Consider the following 19,163-nt stretch of genomic DNA (forward strand, 5'->3'; position numbering starts at 1 on the left):
GGGGTGCATACATCTTTTCAAACAAGAGTTCTCATCTTTTCTGGATATGTGCCCAGGAGTGGGATTGCTGGATCATACGGTAGCTCCTACATTCTTGAATATACCATTTCCAGTTGAAGAGCAAGCCTTTTCAGTCATTCCTGCCTTGTAAGTCAGGACTGAACTACTTGCCCGGCACCAATGGTCTTCCCACATTGACACGTTTTCATATCATTCACAGGAAAGCAAAACACAACACAAAACCCACTGTGATTCCTTAAGTCCTCCGGGAATTTCAGGCACTGTATTAAATATAGGTTATTTGTGTTACAACTGTAAGAGTACAGAGATTATTTAATGAAAACTCTCCACATCAAAGTTGAGAATGCCTCCTGACTCCAGCATAGTATATTATCTGTGTGTACATTTTTAGCTTTTTTTTTTTTTGTAGAAGTTTGTTATCTATTTCTTTTTTTAAAATTGAAGTACAGTCAATTACAATGGTCAATCTCTGGTGTATAGCACAATGTCCCACTCATGTATATACATACATATATTCATTTTCATATTTTTTCCATTAAAAGTTATTACAAGATATTGAGCATAGTTCCCTATGCTATACAAAAGAAAAAATTTTTAAAAATCTATTTTTATATATAGTGGCTAACATCTGTAAATCTCAAACTCCCAAATTTATCCCCTCTCACCCCCTTTCCCTGGTAACCATAAGATTGCTTACTACGTCTGCAAGACTGTTTCTGTTTTGTAGAAGAGCTCATAGTGCCCTTTTTTTTTCTTCTTCAGATTCCACATGTGAATGATATCATATAGTATTTTTCTTTCTCTTTCCGGCTCACTTCACTTATAATGATGATCTCTAGATCCATCCATGTTGCTGCAAATGGCATTATTTTATTGTTTTTTATGGCAGAGTGGTATTCCATTGTATAAGTATACTATCCATGTGTACATTTGAACTTTCATGAGAACACTTGAAAAGGGAACATACTGGTACATAACCATAACAATGAACTTTTGGTCTAAGACACCAGCAGGAGTTTAGTTTTTAATTAAAAAACATTTTTTTCAGGGGAAGGTCATCTCCTGTAGTCTCCCAAGTCTATGCAGAGTAAAATATAACTAAAATCAACCTCACATTGCTCCACTGGTAGTTAAGAAATTTGCCCCATTCTGTGAACCAATGTCTGAGAAAGTACTTGAAAACTACTATATATAAGGATTTGAGAATTATATTTACAGCTTTGAATGATTAACTTTTTAATCTTATTTTTTTTTTAAGAACAAAAGAAAGGGCATTCCTGGACAAGGATAAAAAGGAAATATCAGAGAAACACACATCGAGAAAGTAAGCAGCAAAGTGAAACTGTCACACTTGTTCACCTGTTTATAAGACACTGCTTGTTGCATTCTTGCAGCCTGTGGTCTCTGGAAGACCATAAGCATTTCCTAGCTACTCTGTCAGTTAGGATATAGGCTAAGAGACTGTAACAAAGAGGCCTTAAAAGACAGCGGCTTTAAAAATGGTTTATTTCTCACATGTGTAATAGTCCAGAGCTAAATGCTACAGGACTGATAGAGAGAGACTGCCATCCTCACTGTGTGGCTTCTTTCGCAGGTCAAGAAACTATTATTAATTTGGAAAGATGTCCCAAAGAAGGCAAAATGAATAAAGCAGACTGTGTATGTTTGTGTGTGCATGCAGTAAAGAAAACATATGTATAAACATATCTACTTGTGCAAATATATTTTTATATATTTATAAATCCTTATTTATATGAAATTATCAATCTCTATATATACAGAAGCATAGATTATATAGAAAAATTAGTGGTAGTACATTCATAAAAATATATACAGTAGGTTATATTTGGTTATTGGAGTATAGGTGATATTTATATTTTTGTGTTTTTAAAAAGTATATGTGTATATTCAAAATATTAAACTTGTTCAACTACTGTAATGAAAAAGAATTATTTAAATAGTAAAATATGCAAAAAGAAATGCCTAGGAGGATATTTTTGAACAAGTTAATCATGGCCATCTCCAGGTGGGAATGTTTATGCAATTTTTATTGTCTGAATTTCCAGTAATGTAATTACTTCTAATCAGACTCCTGAAATCTTATTTATTTTAGCAGTGGTTTAAGGAACTCCTTTCCTCTAGACAATGAGGGCTAGACCTCATTTTCTGCACAATTGCCAAATTTGAATCCATAGATCTATATGGTGAGATTTTACAGTCCAATTAAAATTTATAAATTTTTACCAATCTATGTATCTTATGACCTTGCCAATTTACACGGCTGGCTACCCTGAATGTGTACAATTGTTTGGAAAGAAAAAAAGCGGTTGCATCTATTTTAAAGATGCTTATTTTCAAAACATCAAATATTTGGATTTAATCATTAAAACATTTTCAATTAGGTCTATGTGCCCATAGATATATTCTAAACCACTTCTTCCCAAAGTGTAATGGAATCTTGTATGTAATTTAAAAGTCATTACTCGTAAGTGGAGAATGCTCTGGACACCTGCTTCAGATTCTGTATCAAAACTTCCTTCTTCGAGTGCATAATGCAAGAGGGTTCAGAATTCAAAACCAATATTCCTTCACTTGCTTTTTTTTTTTTGCATACTTCTAAATTGAAATTTTTAGTTTCATTCATTAAGGTAAGATTGATTGCATTTTTATGCCTTTTTACAATCAGACAGTCATAAGGTGTGGTATTGTACATTGTAATATACATCACTTTCAGAAAAACTTTAGCACTTGATCTTTACAACAACCCTGTAATGAGACAGGTAACAACAGTCGGTCTACTTTATGGAGAAAGAGACAGAGACAGAGTTAAGTGGCTTTTCCTAGATTTCTGGCTCCTAGTTAATGGTTTTTCCTCTATGTTATACTCTCTTATAAGATTTCCTCACTTGCTTTTGGTCTCACATGTTAGCTGCTATTTGCTCGACTCTATTTTTCCCTGCCTAGCCCTGGATGACGGAAAAGCTGCTGGCCAGCTGGCTTCTAATGGAAAGAAGGTGAAAAGGCATCTGAAGAACCCTGCCAAGATCAGGGGTGAGATTAAGTTTGAGCCACTTCTACTAGCTCTGGGTGTCAATAGAAATTCTACTAAGGTTTTGAGGACCATAGATTCTCGTTAATTTTTTTTTTCACTTGTCAAGCCTACCAGTCAATGTAAGAGCTTTGAAATCTAGAAAACAAACCCATTTGGAGCCAGGAATGTAAATTGTTTGTATTTATATCATAGCTCTTATCTGCTCAGGACCTAATCTTCTTTTCCCCTGAGTTTTATCTGTTTTTCATGGAAATTCCTTTACCTTGCATTATTAACTTATTAAAATGGCTGGACTTTGTAAACTATAAGCAGAAAGCAAATTCATTCTCTCACTGCCCTTTCAAATCTACCTTCTAGGTGAGTTTTTCCTGTCTTGGGCAGGTCATAGAGCTTTCGTGTTCCCTTTTCACAGGAATGAGAGTCTTTTGCTAGTCACTGAGAGTCGTTTCTGGCCTGGTATTAAAACTGCAGAATTTCCTCTGATTTAAATCGCCTCCCCTCCTTCAGCCTGAACAACCTTGGTCTGGAGCACCTGCAGTGAGGAGGTGGCATGGGCGGGCTCTTCTCTCATCCTCTCTTGGCTCTACTCCCACTCAAGAGCTGCTGGTTTGAGCCCATTCAGAATTGGGGAGGTGGATGAGAGAGGAGAGATAAGAGTTGGAAGTGTCTTACCTGATGGACACAGCTGTGAGATGACACTGGACATGGAAAGTGCATAATCACTAGCCCTTTCCTCCATGTGATGCTTTCATCAACTCCACGGAGAGGGAAGAGGCGAGGTCAGGTACCAGCTTGACTTTTTTTTTTGAAAGAAGTGTAACCTGGATGTGAGTGAGGAGCTAGGGCTGCCACAACCTGTTGCACCAATACTTTGTGCGATTGCATAGGTGTTTAGGTGCATTGCCTTTGGATGTGGAGTGCTTGGAAGTAGGGCATTTGCCCAGGAATTTTCAAGTTCTGCCACTGAAAGTCCTGCATCCTGGATACCCTTTAGTCCTGAACAGACTGGGGCAGTTGGCCACCCTCCTTGGCACTTAGTGAATTGTTCCCAACTGTTGGGACTTCTTTTAAGAATTTGAGAAAACTAAGAAATTTAAAATTCTGTCATGTTTACTTCTAGAAGTGAATACCAACCATAAAATTTTTTTAAAAAATATCTTAAATTTTAATCTGACTGCCATAGTATTTATTAGGGTTTGTTATGGGGTTTCAGTGTTATTAAATGGGTACTACAGCCTGAGGACACAGAAATACTTAAATCCTGCCACTCAGCCAATCTGTTTTGAAAGGAAAATACAATAGTGCTATGTTATGAATTAGCAGATTTTAAGCTCCAAATCTCCTTATACCAGAGTTCCATAAACTAGAGTGGTCTTCAGTGTATTTCCTTTTTCTCCCTTCAAATGTTGGGCCTAACAGTTTTGATGAAAGATAAATCCAACATCCCCACTACCCAGAAAAGATGTAAACAGAAAGCAACAGATAGAGAGCAAGAAAAGGTTGCACGTTACAGGTGGCCTAGAGTGATGACCAGAAATCTGTATCATTATCTTCTTTTGACTGTGTGGGCTTGGGCCTCTCACTTGACTGCTTTTGCTTCAGTCTCTTCATCTGTAAATCAAGAGAGTGAATTAGGCCAGCCATCCTTCTAGTCCATCCCAGTTCTACTAGTCTACCTACCTTAAAACTGGACCATGGACAGCTCCCCCTCTTCCCACCACAGCTCTAAAATGTTGACTGGAGGCACAGCATCAGCTACACATCCTCCTTGAGTTACTTTATTTGAAGACCTTTCAACTCTACTTCTGTGGAATCAGATCTCCAGCAGCCCTTCCCCCCAGTGCAATTTGCAGATTATTATAGAGTTTGCTGAACAAGTTTCAGCCGTTAAGAAAACTGATGTGGAGCAAACTAAAGAAAAGAAATAGAAGGCAGACATCACTTGCATTAGGTTCCCCCATCATTATGCAATCTCTGCTCACTCAGTCAGAGCTCAAGTAGGGAGATACAGGTGCAGTCTCTCACTTTGCTCCAGCTGTCTAACTGCAGTGAAATAGCATAGCTGGAGAGCTCCCTTCACAACATGATGCAGTTGTATGTTGCACTGCCATGTGAGAATCAGTGGAGCTGACTGGATTGGTCATTAAGACAGTTTTATTGAAGCCAATTTCTCTGCTAATGCATTCTGTTTTGTATGCGATTTGAGGGATGAGATAGAAATAGACATTCTGCAGTTACGCATCAAAAATGACACTTGGAGGAAAGACTTCGACTGTGGAGAGTTATGGAATAAAACTTGCTAAATACCTTTATAGGAACAAACTTAGCATGGGAGGAGGGGTGTGTGTGTGCAATTGAAAGTGAGACAATGAAGGAATCTTCCCTTTCAGGGTCAAGAAAATACAGGCATGAAAATGTGAATTTTCACTCTCCAGTACTTCCTGTGACCTGTGGTAAGGTGAAGGGGATGTTACATAAGAAGAAGTTGAAACAAGGTAGGTTTTATGATCTACTTTGCATCTGAAGGAATCACAAGAAGTAATGGAACTGCCCATATGAATTACTTGTGGCTGAAGGAACTGGGGCCACAGTTTGGCTTGAGAAAATGAGGAAGGGGTCCCTAAGATGACTGAGACTTTTCTGAGCCTGAAATTTTTCACTTAAAAAAGAAATCTGCCTCAGCTGCTTCAGTGTAGCTGTGAGGGATTAATTTACATAATTGAGGTAAAATATGTCAACGGCTTAACTGAGATATAATTCACATATCATGCAATTCACCACTCAGAGTGTAGAACTCAACGTTCAGTTTTGTTTGTATATTCAGAAGATTGTACAGTCACCACCACAATCTAATTTTAGAGTATTTTTGTCAGTCCCCCACTAAAGGAAACTCCATGTCTATTAGCAGTCAATGTCCATTCCCACCTCCACCCACCACCCAACCCTAAACTAAACAGGCCAGTCTGTTCATGGTTCCTCTAATCTATCTTCTGCTCCACAAACTGGCCTACTCTAGGTATTTCATACAAATGGAGCCATATAATATGTGCCCTATTTGTGCCTGGCTCCCTCACTTAGGATGAGGTTTTCAAGGTTCATCCATGTAATAGCATGTGTTAGTACTTCATCCCTTACTGTTGAATAATATAATATTTCATGGTGTGGATACACTATACTTTGTTTATCCGTTCATCAGTTTGGAGTGTTTCCACTCTTTGGCTATTATGAATAATGCTGTTTTGAACATTTGTGTACAAGTGTTTATGGGAACATATGTTTTAATTCTTTTGGGTATATACTGAGAAGTAGAATTGCTGGTTTGTATGATGATTCCATGTTTAACTCATTGAGGAAACACCAAAATGTTTTCCACGGTGGTTATACTATTGTATATTCCCACTGGCAATGTATGAGGGCTCCAATTTCCCTGCCTCCTTGCTAACACTTATTATCATCTGACTTTTTTATTATGGCCATCTTATTGGTATCTCATTGTGGTTTTGATTTGCATTTCTCTAATGACTAATGATGTTAAGCATATGATTATCTTTTATACATAACTTAAATTTTCCACCAGAGAACATTTCAGTTATTTTTAATATCAGCTATCCATGATTTGGGGGATGGGAAAATCTCTGCTCAATAATGCCACTAAACTGGATTTTAAAATGTAATAAAGGGCACAGATGCTGCTGAGGTGCCATTCTGAGCCTTAGGGTCCCCACCTGAGATCTCAGTCCCAACCTGTGGTTCTGCCTCCACAGGCCCCAGGGTTCATAGAAGATTCTGACTTGTTCTCTACTCCCCAGCAAATTGAAATCCTCTCACTCTTCTGAATCACTTTCTTCTTTGTAGGTGATTTTGAAATACTTTTAAGAGGTTGATTTTGATGGTGATTATCACTTTTTGTTGTTGTTAAAGAAATATTGCCACAAAGCAGTAAATCTTCTTTGAGGGGACTTACAGCTAGGTTTGGGGATTCTGAAATCTGAAAGGGGAGGCAAGATTCCCCTGTTATAGATCTTGAGACCAAATTGGGTGGGTCCGGATCCAGTGTGGTGGGAGCCCACCATCTGAAGACAAAGAGGGCTGAGGATCAACTTACCCTGGTCTTGCAGGAGTCTTGGTGAAATGTATACTGGGGGACAATGGGAACTGGTACACCCCCAGGGAATTTGAAATCCGAGGAGGCCATGGAAGATCAAAGAACTGGAAGCTGAGTGTCCGCTGTGGTGGGAGGACCCTGCGATGGCTGATGGAGGTATTCCAATGACAGGGCACACATGACTTCCCTTGTTGCACCCTAAGAATAAGGTCACCATTTGCTCACCAAGTATTTGTTGAGTTGTAGCTAAAGCCCTGATGCCTCTGTGTTTATCCTCTTACGTGGGGAGAGGTGTTCCCCACTCGTAACCTCAGTACAATGCAGAACACAGATGTTATAGAAGGGGCTCTGTCAGGATGGATGCAGGAGCTTGGAGGAGAGAAAGGCCATTCTGACTCAGGGACATGCAGACAGCTTTATGCACTTAAAGAAGAAAGTCTACAGTCAAAGAAGTAGGAAGAACACACTCCAGAGAAACAATGGCATGATAACCAGACCATGACTAAAGTAGCTCTGTGGGTTGATGTAGACATGTTGTGTGTAATAAGGCATAATCCATCCATTGGAGTTGTTTGTGGATGGATTTAATGCCAGGCTAAGACATTTAAATTCATAATATAGACAATGCAGAATCAGTGAAGACTTCTGAGGTGTGAAATGACATATTTAGGACAGTATTTTAGACAGCCTTGGGGCCTTGAAATGACTTCAGTGTCTTTCAGCCCAAGAAAGCTACTCTCAACTTGCAATGCTCAGCTCAAATGCCATTCTTCTCTGGATATTCCCTGACTGACCTGGCCCTGGTCATCCCTTCCCTGGGTTCCCTGAGCCCATTACTGAGGCCCTCCTTATACTGTTTTCATTTTATCCTTCCATACATTTTCTTTTATTCTGTAGAACCCTCTAAATTTTGTATATCTTTGTGTGCACAAGATTGTCCAGGGTGCCTGACACCCAGTAGGCATGGGATAAGTATGTTTTGATTGACTAGCCCTGGTATATGGACTCAAGCGTAAGTGGGAATGGAAAGGCAGTGAGAGGTGTCAAAGAGATCATGAAGGAGAACTCTTAAAACTTAGGGAAAAAGCACAAGAGAAAAAAATCCTAAAGATGATTTTTCAGTTACCATTGATTGAATTCTAGAAGTACAGATGAGGAAACGGAGATGTTTCTCATTGAGACACCTTGGTTTTGTGCTGACAGTGAGACTTTCAGGTAGAAATATTTGGGAGGAGGTTGGAAATGCCAGACTCACAGGCTAACCATATGCTTGGATCTTTTTACCTTTCAGAAAAAATGTCTCTATAATCCTCCAAGGATACATTGGAGAAAAAAAAAGGTGATCACTATATAACTTTCTACAAGTTCTTATTACATAACTGATTTTACAGTGATTATACAGTGTATCATTTTGTTGTTTCTTAATTGATTAATTATTATTAAATATTCTCTAACACCCCACTTCTACCTCTTAAAAATTTTTGGCATGTGCCTTCAGTGTTACTACCTTGTATGTATGATCTTCCTTGAATGGTAAATCATTTGAGATGGAGAAGATAAGGAGCCATCAAAATAGTCTTCATGAATGTGCTTTAGCTATAGATGCAGATGTAAGGGTGTCGACGTAAAAGCAAACATAATTCTGGAATACATGAAAATATATCATAATAAAGTGATATAGTCATCTTCAACTCAAACCCAGATTTTTAAAAATTGATGTTACTGTTTTCTAACTTTAATGAAACCTGAAGGAGCAAAAGTTTTCACAGTCATTCCAATGATCCCAGTCTAAGATACTCTATCATGGTCCATATATCATTTCATGAGATGGGCAACAAAAAGCTTATCTCTTTTCTGATCCTTTGCATCCCCTTCTACCTTCCAATAAAATGTAAACACAGACATACAGAATCCTTTTTCAGGGGGATATTATTTGCCTGTCATGAGGATGGTGCTGTTGGGGAGGAAGCTCTCTTTGGAGAGGGATATATTGTATAGGAGGGGCTGACCTGGAAAATTGTTTGTCAGATACCGCTCCTTTGGCTCCACCAGAAGGGGCTGTGCTGACCTCCCTTCTATTTATGAAAACAATTCCTTCTTTATGAAGGTAACAAACAAATATGTAAGGTGCAATGTAGATTTTGGACAAGATGATGGTTTTTCCAGATTGAGTATGAATGAGAACATGAGAAGAAGGAGGTGAGAAATGCCATTCTTACACACTTCAGGTAGAAATGGCCATTCAAGGCATTCACAGACTTTAGCTGGCCAATGGGACTTCATGTTTCACTGGGAATGTGAAATCCAGGCCTTTACATTATCTGATATTCTGGATAGTTTGAACTCTCAGTCCTTGGAACATTTCACCCACTGGATTTCCTAAAGGAAAACTATTATTTGACCATAGTGAGTATGTTAAAGACGAGCATCTGTACCATTCCCCAGGTGCCAAGAGTTACTCAGTTAAATTATCCAAGTTAGCAGGCAACTTCCTACCAGCTGAATCTGCTCTTATTCATGGGGGCAGCACTTTTCAGGAGCAACCTGCAGTTGCCTCTGTATTTTCTGTCTCCCCATGAGCAAGAACAGAAGCTCCCCAAAGTGGCAGATCTCAAGACCCATTAGTACCTCTGTGGGTTCTGTGCCTCTCAGAACCTCTGTTGCCCCTTGGCTTCTGGAAACTTCAGTGTCACTCTCAGCACCACATAATAGCTTCCCGGCTCCTGACAAAGATCACTAACACTTTTTGATGACATCTGCTGTGTTGTGAAATAATCCAGTGTACTTGTCTAGAACAATATTTTATTGCAGGCTAATATTTGCTTAAGAGATACCAAGTTATCCCTTTTCCTAAATGAAACAATACTCATTTACTCACTCATTCAGCATATTAATGAGTGCATAAGAAATGCCCAATGGCCATTGATCTCAAGAATTGTTTCAACTTCATTGTCTAACATGGAAGAATAATAAATGGGGAATTTAAGGGGTGAGGAATTTTAGGCAATGCAAAAAGGTGGGACCGTGACATGACCACCTCCCAGGTCATTGTACAATGAATCACACTTTTCCGTGACCACTCTGCCCTGGGCTGGAGATAAAAGCTGAGGCTGCCTGCACCTCAGGAGGGAAGGAGGCCAGGTCATTCTATTGAGTATGTAAAAACAATAGAAGGCTAGTGGGTGATAGTTACCTCTAAAGAGTCAGCTAGCTGACTTCTTGGGATTTGGAGGGAGGGGCTGTGCACTAGGGGACATGTGACAGGTGGTGGCGTTCTTCTCTGGCACACTTGCATGGCTTCCAGGACTCTGGGCCCTGGGCGCTGCTGGGGATGAGTCCTCGGCCTGATACTCTCACTGCAGGTCCTACAGGTGGGGTGACATTTTTGAATATAGAGAAAACGCTTAAGGGCCTCTCAAAGTAAGAGAACCAGCAGAGTTTCTCCAACTCCATCTGTGGAAACCTGGGCCAAATTCACTGCATGGCTTCACAAAACCCCACCTTGGATCTGAGAGCCAGAAAATGGAACTTGCATTGGGCCAAACAGTGGTACTTTGCCTTTCTTATTCTCTAAGTAGATATGTGTCCATAAAAACAGGTATGAAGTAATGGGTAGACTGTGGCTTGAATACCTCAACAGATTGCTGTTTAAATAAGTGATGAATGCAAACATCGCATTTCATATTGTCATCTAATGTTTCTCTCTTTTCTGCAGACAATACTGAAGTCTCAGGACACTACCTTAGTTGACCCTTGTGTAAGTACTAACTCCCACCTGTAACCCCAGAATAATGCTGGCCCTTTCCCTCAGCGTGCTCTCTGTGTCACTGTCACATTGTCACACTTACTCTCAGGTGGGACATGTCGCTGTGTGTGATGAGCAGGGAAACTGCAGCTGCATCACTCACATCAGGTACATGGTTCTCAGGTTGGGTGTCTCAGACTGAAAACATCCTTTCCATTTGCTCAGTGGAAACTTGCTATTTCCTCATTTCCCCTTGGAAGTGAGTATGGGAGGCAAAGCTTGAGACCGCTGGGGCCTCTGGAGCCAGGGTGTGAAGAGGTGACAGGCACAGCTGGCCTGCAGATGAGGGATAAGGAGCAAATCTGAGGGGATGGCAGCACTTTAAAGAAGACAATAGGGAAGAAAAGGAAAATCCCATATATCCACTCCAAGGTGCAGGCAGACCTAGATGATTTTAAGCATCAGCCAGAGGACCAAGTCAGGTAAGTTCAAGGTGTGGACCCTGTTATGTGTCCTGCAGAGAAATGCACTCAGGGTTAGTGGGTTCTTTACAGAAGCTCTGTATCCAACCTTGAGGGAGCCCTCAGGGTGCTGAGGTGGTCAGGACTGAAACCACCACCACATAGCAAATCACAGGACATTTTTTGCTCACATTGGTATCAAATGGCTGACTGCTTTAAGTTCTGACAAAATAATGATGACTCCACTCTCTAAGACAAATCATGTTTTGATTCCTTTTATTGCAACATCATGGACATTTTAAGCAGAGTTACCTTTGAACAACTCCAGTGGGGAGCGCTCATGTGGGATATTATGCAGTAACACTGATACATGACTTCCAACAGAGGAAGAATAGCCACATAGTTTTTCATGTACTTTATGTCCAAAACAACCCCCCAGTAAGATCTTATCCACACTGTTTTTGACCATTGGTCAACTGAGGGAGTCTGCAATCATCTAAACAGTGCTGAAGTCCAGTGTTTGTGTGGCTTTTTTTGGGGTGGATATAGACACAGTCAGGTCTCACAGTGGGGAGGAGAAGGCAACTGTTCCAGCAAGAGTACCCTCATTGTTGTTAATAAACTTTCCTGGGACTGATATTACAGGCCAGTTCAACATTGACCTATAATATCCCCATTCCTTAATAACAAACTTTGCTCAGGCTAAGTCTCAACTTAGGCTGCAACTAAGACCTTCAGAAAATAGCATCGCCTGGATCCCACACTAGAGGAAATTTTGATTCAATCAGCCTAGGCAATGACTTGGACATTAGGATTGTTTAAAAGTCCCTAGATGATTCTGATAGACAAAATTCCCATTCTATGGGTTAAAGATAAATACCAACAGCTCTCGCCTACCCGGGTAAGTTGATTCAGAATCTCTGGCACTGGGACCAAGACATTAGTGTTTTATATACTCTGCCCTAAAGGGTCTAATGCGTACCTGGGCCAAGAAACAAAGAGCCAGGTAGATCTGCTAAAAGGTGTACAAATGTGAGGTTCTTACACTAGTTATATTTGTTATCCCTTGTTCTTTTGGGAGAGGGGTCGTCACTTTCTGGAGAGCTGTGATGGTGGTCTGTGTGTAACTGCACTGATGAGAAGACATGGCCCCGGGATTCTATGCCAGAGCTGTCTCAGTCCCCACTTGGGGGTGTTCTTGGGGATCCCCCAGAACATTGAATGGGAGCACTTGGCAAGATGGTTCTTGGGAATGGCACTTCCTCATAGAGGGCCATTTTCAAATACAAAAGAAATGGCCAGAATTCCAATTCACCCAACACAAGAAGTTTCACCCAAAAGCCCAGAACAAGACTCAAAATAACTGTTAAAATAATCTTTTATTACTTCCCACACTAAAAAGTTTAATCCATCTTTATTATTAACTTCTCAATATGTCACCCTTCCAAAAGTCAATTTCGTCATTGTGGTGTAGGCAAATTCAATGAACACTTTATTTCAGGAACTTGTCTTATCTGCAAGGTAATAAAGTTATTCAGACTTGTATAACAGTATCTTCCAGTTTTGTTGCTAATCTTTCTGTGTTAGAATCTCAAGTTTGTTACGGAAAGCTTTTCTGGTCTGACTCACAGGCTCCTCCTCCTGAACTTCACTGCAGACCACAATTTCTTCTTCTGAAATCTCTACTCCACACTGTTTTTTAATATCTCAGTGAAAAGCACATTAAGTGTCTACGCAGACTCACACAAGGGCAGTGAGTTCTAGATTCTCACAGTGCTGGCCTTCTGGGGTCTCACTGAGGATACAGATGCTGTTTTACCTTCCAGCCAGGAAACTCAGATTTGTGTGAGATGTGCCGGGATGGAGGAGAGCTGTTTTGCTGTGATACTTGTTCGAGATCTTTCCATGAGCACTGCCACATCCCACCTGTGGAAACTGAGAGGTTCGTGAGATGTAGCCTCCTCCCTTCTCACGAGGGACCCTTCCTCCTGCTGTACACGCTCTCCCTACAGAGCTTTTCACTCTGTCTGGATGGGGAAAGAGCAGGGCCATAGGTGCAGAGTCCAGCAGTGTGATCCAGAGAGCTGTCTAAAGGTGCTGGCAGCAGCAGGTCGGCGTCCTCTGCCCTCCTGTGGGATGCTGGGGCTGGTAGCCAGGTCCTTTGCCCACATACTGCTACTGTCCTTCCCTGGAAGTTTCCCGGCACGGACTCCCGTTGGCCAGGGTGGAAGGGCCAGTTATTTGCGTTCCATACTCAGTCAGAGAAGGCAGGAAACATGGCCTGGTTCCCTCATTTTGCCACTTTCCTAATGGGCTGAGGGAAGCCCGAGGGCCCCAGAGGTTAAGGCCCAACTTCAACACTCAGGCCTGGCTGGCAGGATTCCTTGTGCTCCCAGCAGCTCAGACAGAGACAGGGGAGCCCACCTCTCACCTGGGCTCCACCTCCTCACACTGACCCACCGTGGCTCCTTTGATGGGATAGTCATTGGCTCAGACCCCATGAGGGGGCCTTGGAGACCCTGGGGGTGCCCCCATTCTCCCCTAACTGTGTCCATCAACATTCCTGAAAGGCAGACAGAGGCAGACATAGGAGTGGTGGCTGTTTCTAGGGGCCCTGTCCCCGCTCACTTATGCCTGACCCCTCAGGAGCCCGTGGAGTTGCACCTTCTGCAGGATGAAGGAGCCCTCAGGGAGCCAGCAGTGTTACACAGAATCTGAGGTCCTGGCGAGGCAGATGGGGCCTGAGGATCAGTTGGTGAGTTGGATGAGAACCCCAAGCCGCCCCCTTTCCCTTCATACGTGGTAAGTCAAACGGGCAGGGTCACGAAGGGCAACCAAAGGGTAAGCCAAGCCTCACTCACACTGAAATCACACCAGGACTTGTCTGCAGTCATTGCATGTCTCTTTCCAAGAGCCACACATGTTTGGGGAACCTTCCAGACACTGTTGTGAGCCATGCCTCTGCCTGGGCATGTACATGAGCTCACTGTCTCCAAGCTGCTTTTCACTCACAGCCGCCTTCTTTTGCAGAAGTGTGAGTTCCTCCTCTTGAAGGTCTATTGCCATTCAGAGAGCTCCTTTTTTGCGAAGATTCCGTATTATTATTATGTAAGTAAGAACAAACCATGATTACAGGCTGCCATGGTGATATCCGACCTCGAAACGGGCACCTGTGGGGTTTGAGATTGGAATCCATGGGAGTGAGAACATGCAGTTACCTTTACTTAGTTGTGTCTCTACTGAATTTGATGGGAATCCTCATAAGGCACACGCCAAATTCTGCCAGAAAGTCCCCTATTGATTTTATTTTTCACCAGATGGCAGGGGCTTCTCGAAATCTAAAGGAACCCATGTGGCTGGACAAAATAAAAAAGAGACTGAATGAGCAGGGTTACCCCCGCGTGGAGGGGTTTGTGCAGGACATGCGCCTCATCTTTCAGAACCACAGGGCATCTTACAAGGTACATGGCTCTACCTGCTTCCATTTTTATCTTCTGTCCGCTGAATGGCCCTGCCCTCATTGTCTGGTACCTGGCAAAGTTTACAGTTTCCCTCACCCTATGACAAGCCTACAAAGCAAGGGTTCTGGACGTCAGTAGCTTTTCTGTTCAGGACTGAAGCTCACCAAGGTGTAGTAACAGTGAGTCAGAGGTGTCCCTGCAACCAGAACCCCAGGCCCCTGAGAGCTCATTCCATCCTACACGTGCCACTGAGAACAGTGGAGCCCTGCCTGCTCCAAACCCAGGGAGAGGAGACTTGAGTCTTAAAGTCATACTGTGCTTCTTTTTGAGGGGGAGGTAATTAGGTTTATTTATTTATTTTTAGTGGAGGTGCTGGGGATTGAACCCAGGACTTTGTGCATGCTAAGTATGCGCTCTACCACTTGAGCTATACCCTCCCCACCATACTGTGCTTCTTATCTCTCTCCACCATACACTCATCTAACCTCTCAGAAATCCCAAACTCCAGATTCCATTCACATGTGGGGACCATATAGTTAACAGTGGTCACCAGAGGGGAACAGTAAACTAACAACGGAAACGGAAGATCAGAGATCAAACTTACACACATTGTACTATTTGCATCATTACAAGGAACACAGATTACTTTTCTAACTCTCATGAAAATAAATAATCCAATCAAAGAAGTAAGAGTCCCCAAGTGTGGTAATGATTTTGTTCATTTCCGTTTGGAAAACATGTTACTCTTCTCTGCAGGAGTTTTTAAGCATAGCCTGGTTCCTGTAACTTGGGGTGTTTAAGACAAGAGTCCTGATCATTCTCAGTTGCAAGGTGCCCAATGAAACTGATGCTAAGGCTCACTACTTTTCTCTTCATTTTATTTTTTTCCAGTTCAATGACTTTGGCCTAATGGGACTTAGACTGGAGGCAGAATTTGAGAAGAATTTTAAGGAAGTGTTTGCTATTCAGCAAACAAACGAGAACAGTTCATTGGTATAGTGGGTGCTGCTGCCGTCCTGGAAATCCCCTTTGTGCACAGATGACTCATCTCTCAGCCCCTGCCACCCGCACCCGTCTCCTCAGAGCACTGCCTTCCGCCAGATCTAGCCAGCTTCACCTGAAGGTTGCACTTCCTTGGCCTGTGGGCCGGGTTCCTGCCCCAAGGTGAACCCGACCCCGCAGTATGATTCACACTCCTGTGCTCCCCATGGGATCAGGCTGGAGCTAGTCTGCAGCTGTGACCACATCCTTGCTTAGCCTTTCCCATAGTACTGTCCCGCTCCCTCATCCCTTTCTCCTGAATTAATTCAAAATAAATCGCTTATTCAAGAGACTTCATCTCAGGCTCTTCTTCTAGAAAACCCAACTTAAGATAACGATCCTGTCAAGCAGGCCCTAGGAATGGGTTCTGCAGCTGGATCACAATCTGGCCAGTGGTGACAGGTGGAATGCTGATAGTCCCCAGTGGGCTTTAATAGTGCTGTGGCCAAACTTTCACTTGCAGGAAACTGGATGAGATAAAGGGGAAAGATACAGCAGGGGCTGAGTGAAATCATGTGGCATTTACAAAGGGAGAAATAGTAACCATAAGAACTGTAGATTTTGGTGGCTACTGCAAAGTGCCACTAATGTATTGAAAAGAGGAAATGACAGGCTTAAATCTATTCATCACCACCTAAAGCAAAGAGACTCTCCCACCTGCATCTGGAAGGCAGATAGTAAGGAAGGCCTGACATAGGCCCTACTTTCAGGTTGGCAGAACTTCAGAGAAGAATGAAGTCTGAACTCAGTATGGCCTCCCGTGCTAGTCAGGGCCCTGGTAAAGAAGGGGTGACCCCTGTATCAGAATTGGGTTTTCTAGGTAGATGCAAGTAAGAACTCTGAGCTTCAGTTTCCCCTCTACCCGCTGGATCTGCAGAAGAGTCCCCTGTCCCTTGTTGGAAGACAGACCCTTACCTACCCCCACCCAAATCTTACTTGAATGAAGACTATGCAGAGTCCTCCCAGCATGACCCCACTGGGAAAGTGCTGGGTCGTCCTGCCAGTGGAAGAGAGAATTTACTTCAATAGAACTGCAGGGCGGACTAATAGGTACCAGTGGGTGTCAGGAGATTGTATCTCGGGGTGGGTCCTGGACAAAGAAAGAGGAATATGAAACTGGAAAAGGGAAAACTGTCAATACAGGAACACTCTCCTGTGCCGTCAGGCTTAATTAGCCTGGCAAGAGCCAAAGGGGACAATTCTAGTATGCTTCTGGGTGGCTCTTAAAGGCTTGGTGTAAGCCATGGTACAGCCTAGATGAAGTGGAAGCTGAGATGCCAGACCTGCCGGGCAGACTGTGGAAAAGGGGGGTGAAAAAGCCTAGGGAGGTTGGCAGGGCTCTACTCTCCAACTAGAAAACCCATCCACCAGGTGACTGTGCTCCGCAGGAGGCCTCAGAGACAGTAACTTAACAAGGTGATAAGCAGCACATGGCTGAGGGGCACCAGCATCCTTTAGATGCTTAGCAGGGGCTGTTCTGTAGGTTGGCAGAATGGAGGAATGTTTTACAGAACTGGATTCCCTAGTACCAATGGAAGTGATAGGATTCCAGAGTCATAGAAGCCAGGTGGCAGCATATAACTGTCAGAGCAAGATGAAGTAATACTTGTAATGTGCAGCAAGGTTAGGACGACAGCCAGGGCCCTGGCCCATAGATGTCTATGGAGATAGCTAACAGGACACGGTGTCCTTACAGGAAGACAGGTGGGCAGCCAATGAGGATATTGCCTCATATACACCATCAAAAGAAATTAAAAATAGATGAGCAGATGACTGAAATCACCTGCCCCAATAAAAAAATCAAGATCCTTTGTCCAGTTTCCAGATCTGGTCCAAATCTTGGAACTGCTCAGGGCAATGAGGGCAGGTCTCAGAAGAAAGTATACATGCAGTGATTCCCTGAGTTCCTCACCAAAGGGACCTATGACCATTTATTCAAGTAACCATATGCCAGACAAAGGAAAACACACATGTCTTTTAACAGTTGTCGATACAGCAGCTAAGATAATGCTAATACCTGGGACACAAAGCACCATCATGGCTCCTGTTAGAGTGTCTAAGGTAAAGCAAGGTAATGTCCATCTAACAGTGAGTATACTCAATCCACGGAGGCACCCAGCAGTCATTTCCCCAGTTCTTGAATGTGTATGTATGTGTCTGTGTATACACACACACACACACACACACACACACACATGCATATATGTATTTGTTTATATATAAAACATGAAATTGGCTTATGTGATTATGGAGGCTGAGAAATCCCATGATATGCCATCTGCAAGCTAGAGACCCAGTGAAAGTGATGTGTAATTCCAGTCCAAGTCTGAAGGCCCAAAAACCAGGGAGGAAATTTCCCTTCCTTCACTTTTTGTTCTATTCAGGCCATTCACAGATTGAACGGTGTCTACTTACCATTGGGAGGGCAACCTACTTTGCTGAGCCCACCTATCTAAATGCTAATGTCATCCAGAAACATCATCAAAGACTCCCCAGAAATAATCTGGGCACCCTAGGGTCCAGTCAATTTGACACATAAAATTAGCCATCACAGTGACTGCATGTTAACTGAACCCGATGAGCAAAATGCATTGAGTGTTCTGAAAGCCTGGTTGAGTCACATGCACACTGCGGGATGAGAAAGAAACCCTGTAAGATTCAGAGACATGCATATGGGTATGTTTTTAGAGGTTCAATAGTCTGGAACATACTAGATTATCCCCTCCAAAACTCTTAAGCTTTTGTACCTTGCACCTCCTGCCACTGAGAAGCACAAGGCTGTGCAGGTCTCTGCAGATATGGAGAAGAATCATGGTTGATAATTTGATGAAAATAATTCTAGACTTTGTAGTGTGTGTGTGTGTGTGTGTGTGCATGCATGTGTGTGTGTTTGGGGGTGGGAGTAAGGTGGAGGATGGAGAGACAGTAGTCATACCATATAAATAATAAAATCTGTTCTAATCAGTGTTTTCCACTTAGTTGTACATAACGGGCATTGTTACAGGTCAGTAAATATAGCTCCACATCATCCCTATCACAGCTCCCAGCTTTCATCAAGCCTTGACTGCAGTTGGCCCTTCCTGACTATTTCTGGTGTTGTGAACAGTGCTAACTTGTACTGAGAAGCAGCGGAGCCTAGTGTACAGGAAACACAGACAACAGTGAGCCCATGTGGGTGGAAACTCACTCCTCATGTACCAGCTGTGTGTCCTTGGACAAGTTACTTACCCTCCCCATGCAGTAGTTTCATTTGTAAAATGGAGATACTAATAGTACA

The 19,163-nt window shown here is 42.6% G+C and overlaps 1 protein-coding gene across 1 annotated transcript in view; it reads left to right on the forward strand.

The window, feature by feature from the left end:
- The window catches only part of SP140 (SP140 nuclear body protein), a 52,030-nt gene extending 35,854 nt beyond the window's left edge, over positions 1-16,176 (forward strand). Inside the window, 12 exon segments of the mRNA XM_064485251.1 lie at positions 1,280-1,345; positions 2,986-3,072; positions 5,464-5,568; positions 7,192-7,334; positions 8,470-8,517; positions 10,894-10,935; positions 13,211-13,326; positions 14,031-14,139; positions 14,415-14,492; positions 14,702-14,845; positions 15,737-15,812; positions 15,815-16,176. Of these exon segments, the coding sequence (XP_064341321.1) occupies positions 1,280-1,345; positions 2,986-3,072; positions 5,464-5,568; positions 7,192-7,334; positions 8,470-8,517; positions 10,894-10,935; positions 13,211-13,326; positions 14,031-14,139; positions 14,415-14,492; positions 14,702-14,845; positions 15,737-15,812; positions 15,815-15,888 (1,088 nt within the window). The 3' untranslated portion in view covers positions 15,889-16,176.
- The last annotated feature ends 2,987 nt before the right edge of the window (positions 16,177-19,163 follow it).

This window comes from Camelus dromedarius, chromosome 4, assembly GCF_036321535.1.
Source record: "Camelus dromedarius isolate mCamDro1 chromosome 4, mCamDro1.pat, whole genome shotgun sequence".
Lineage (NCBI taxonomy): Eukaryota > Metazoa > Chordata > Mammalia > Artiodactyla > Camelidae > Camelus > Camelus dromedarius.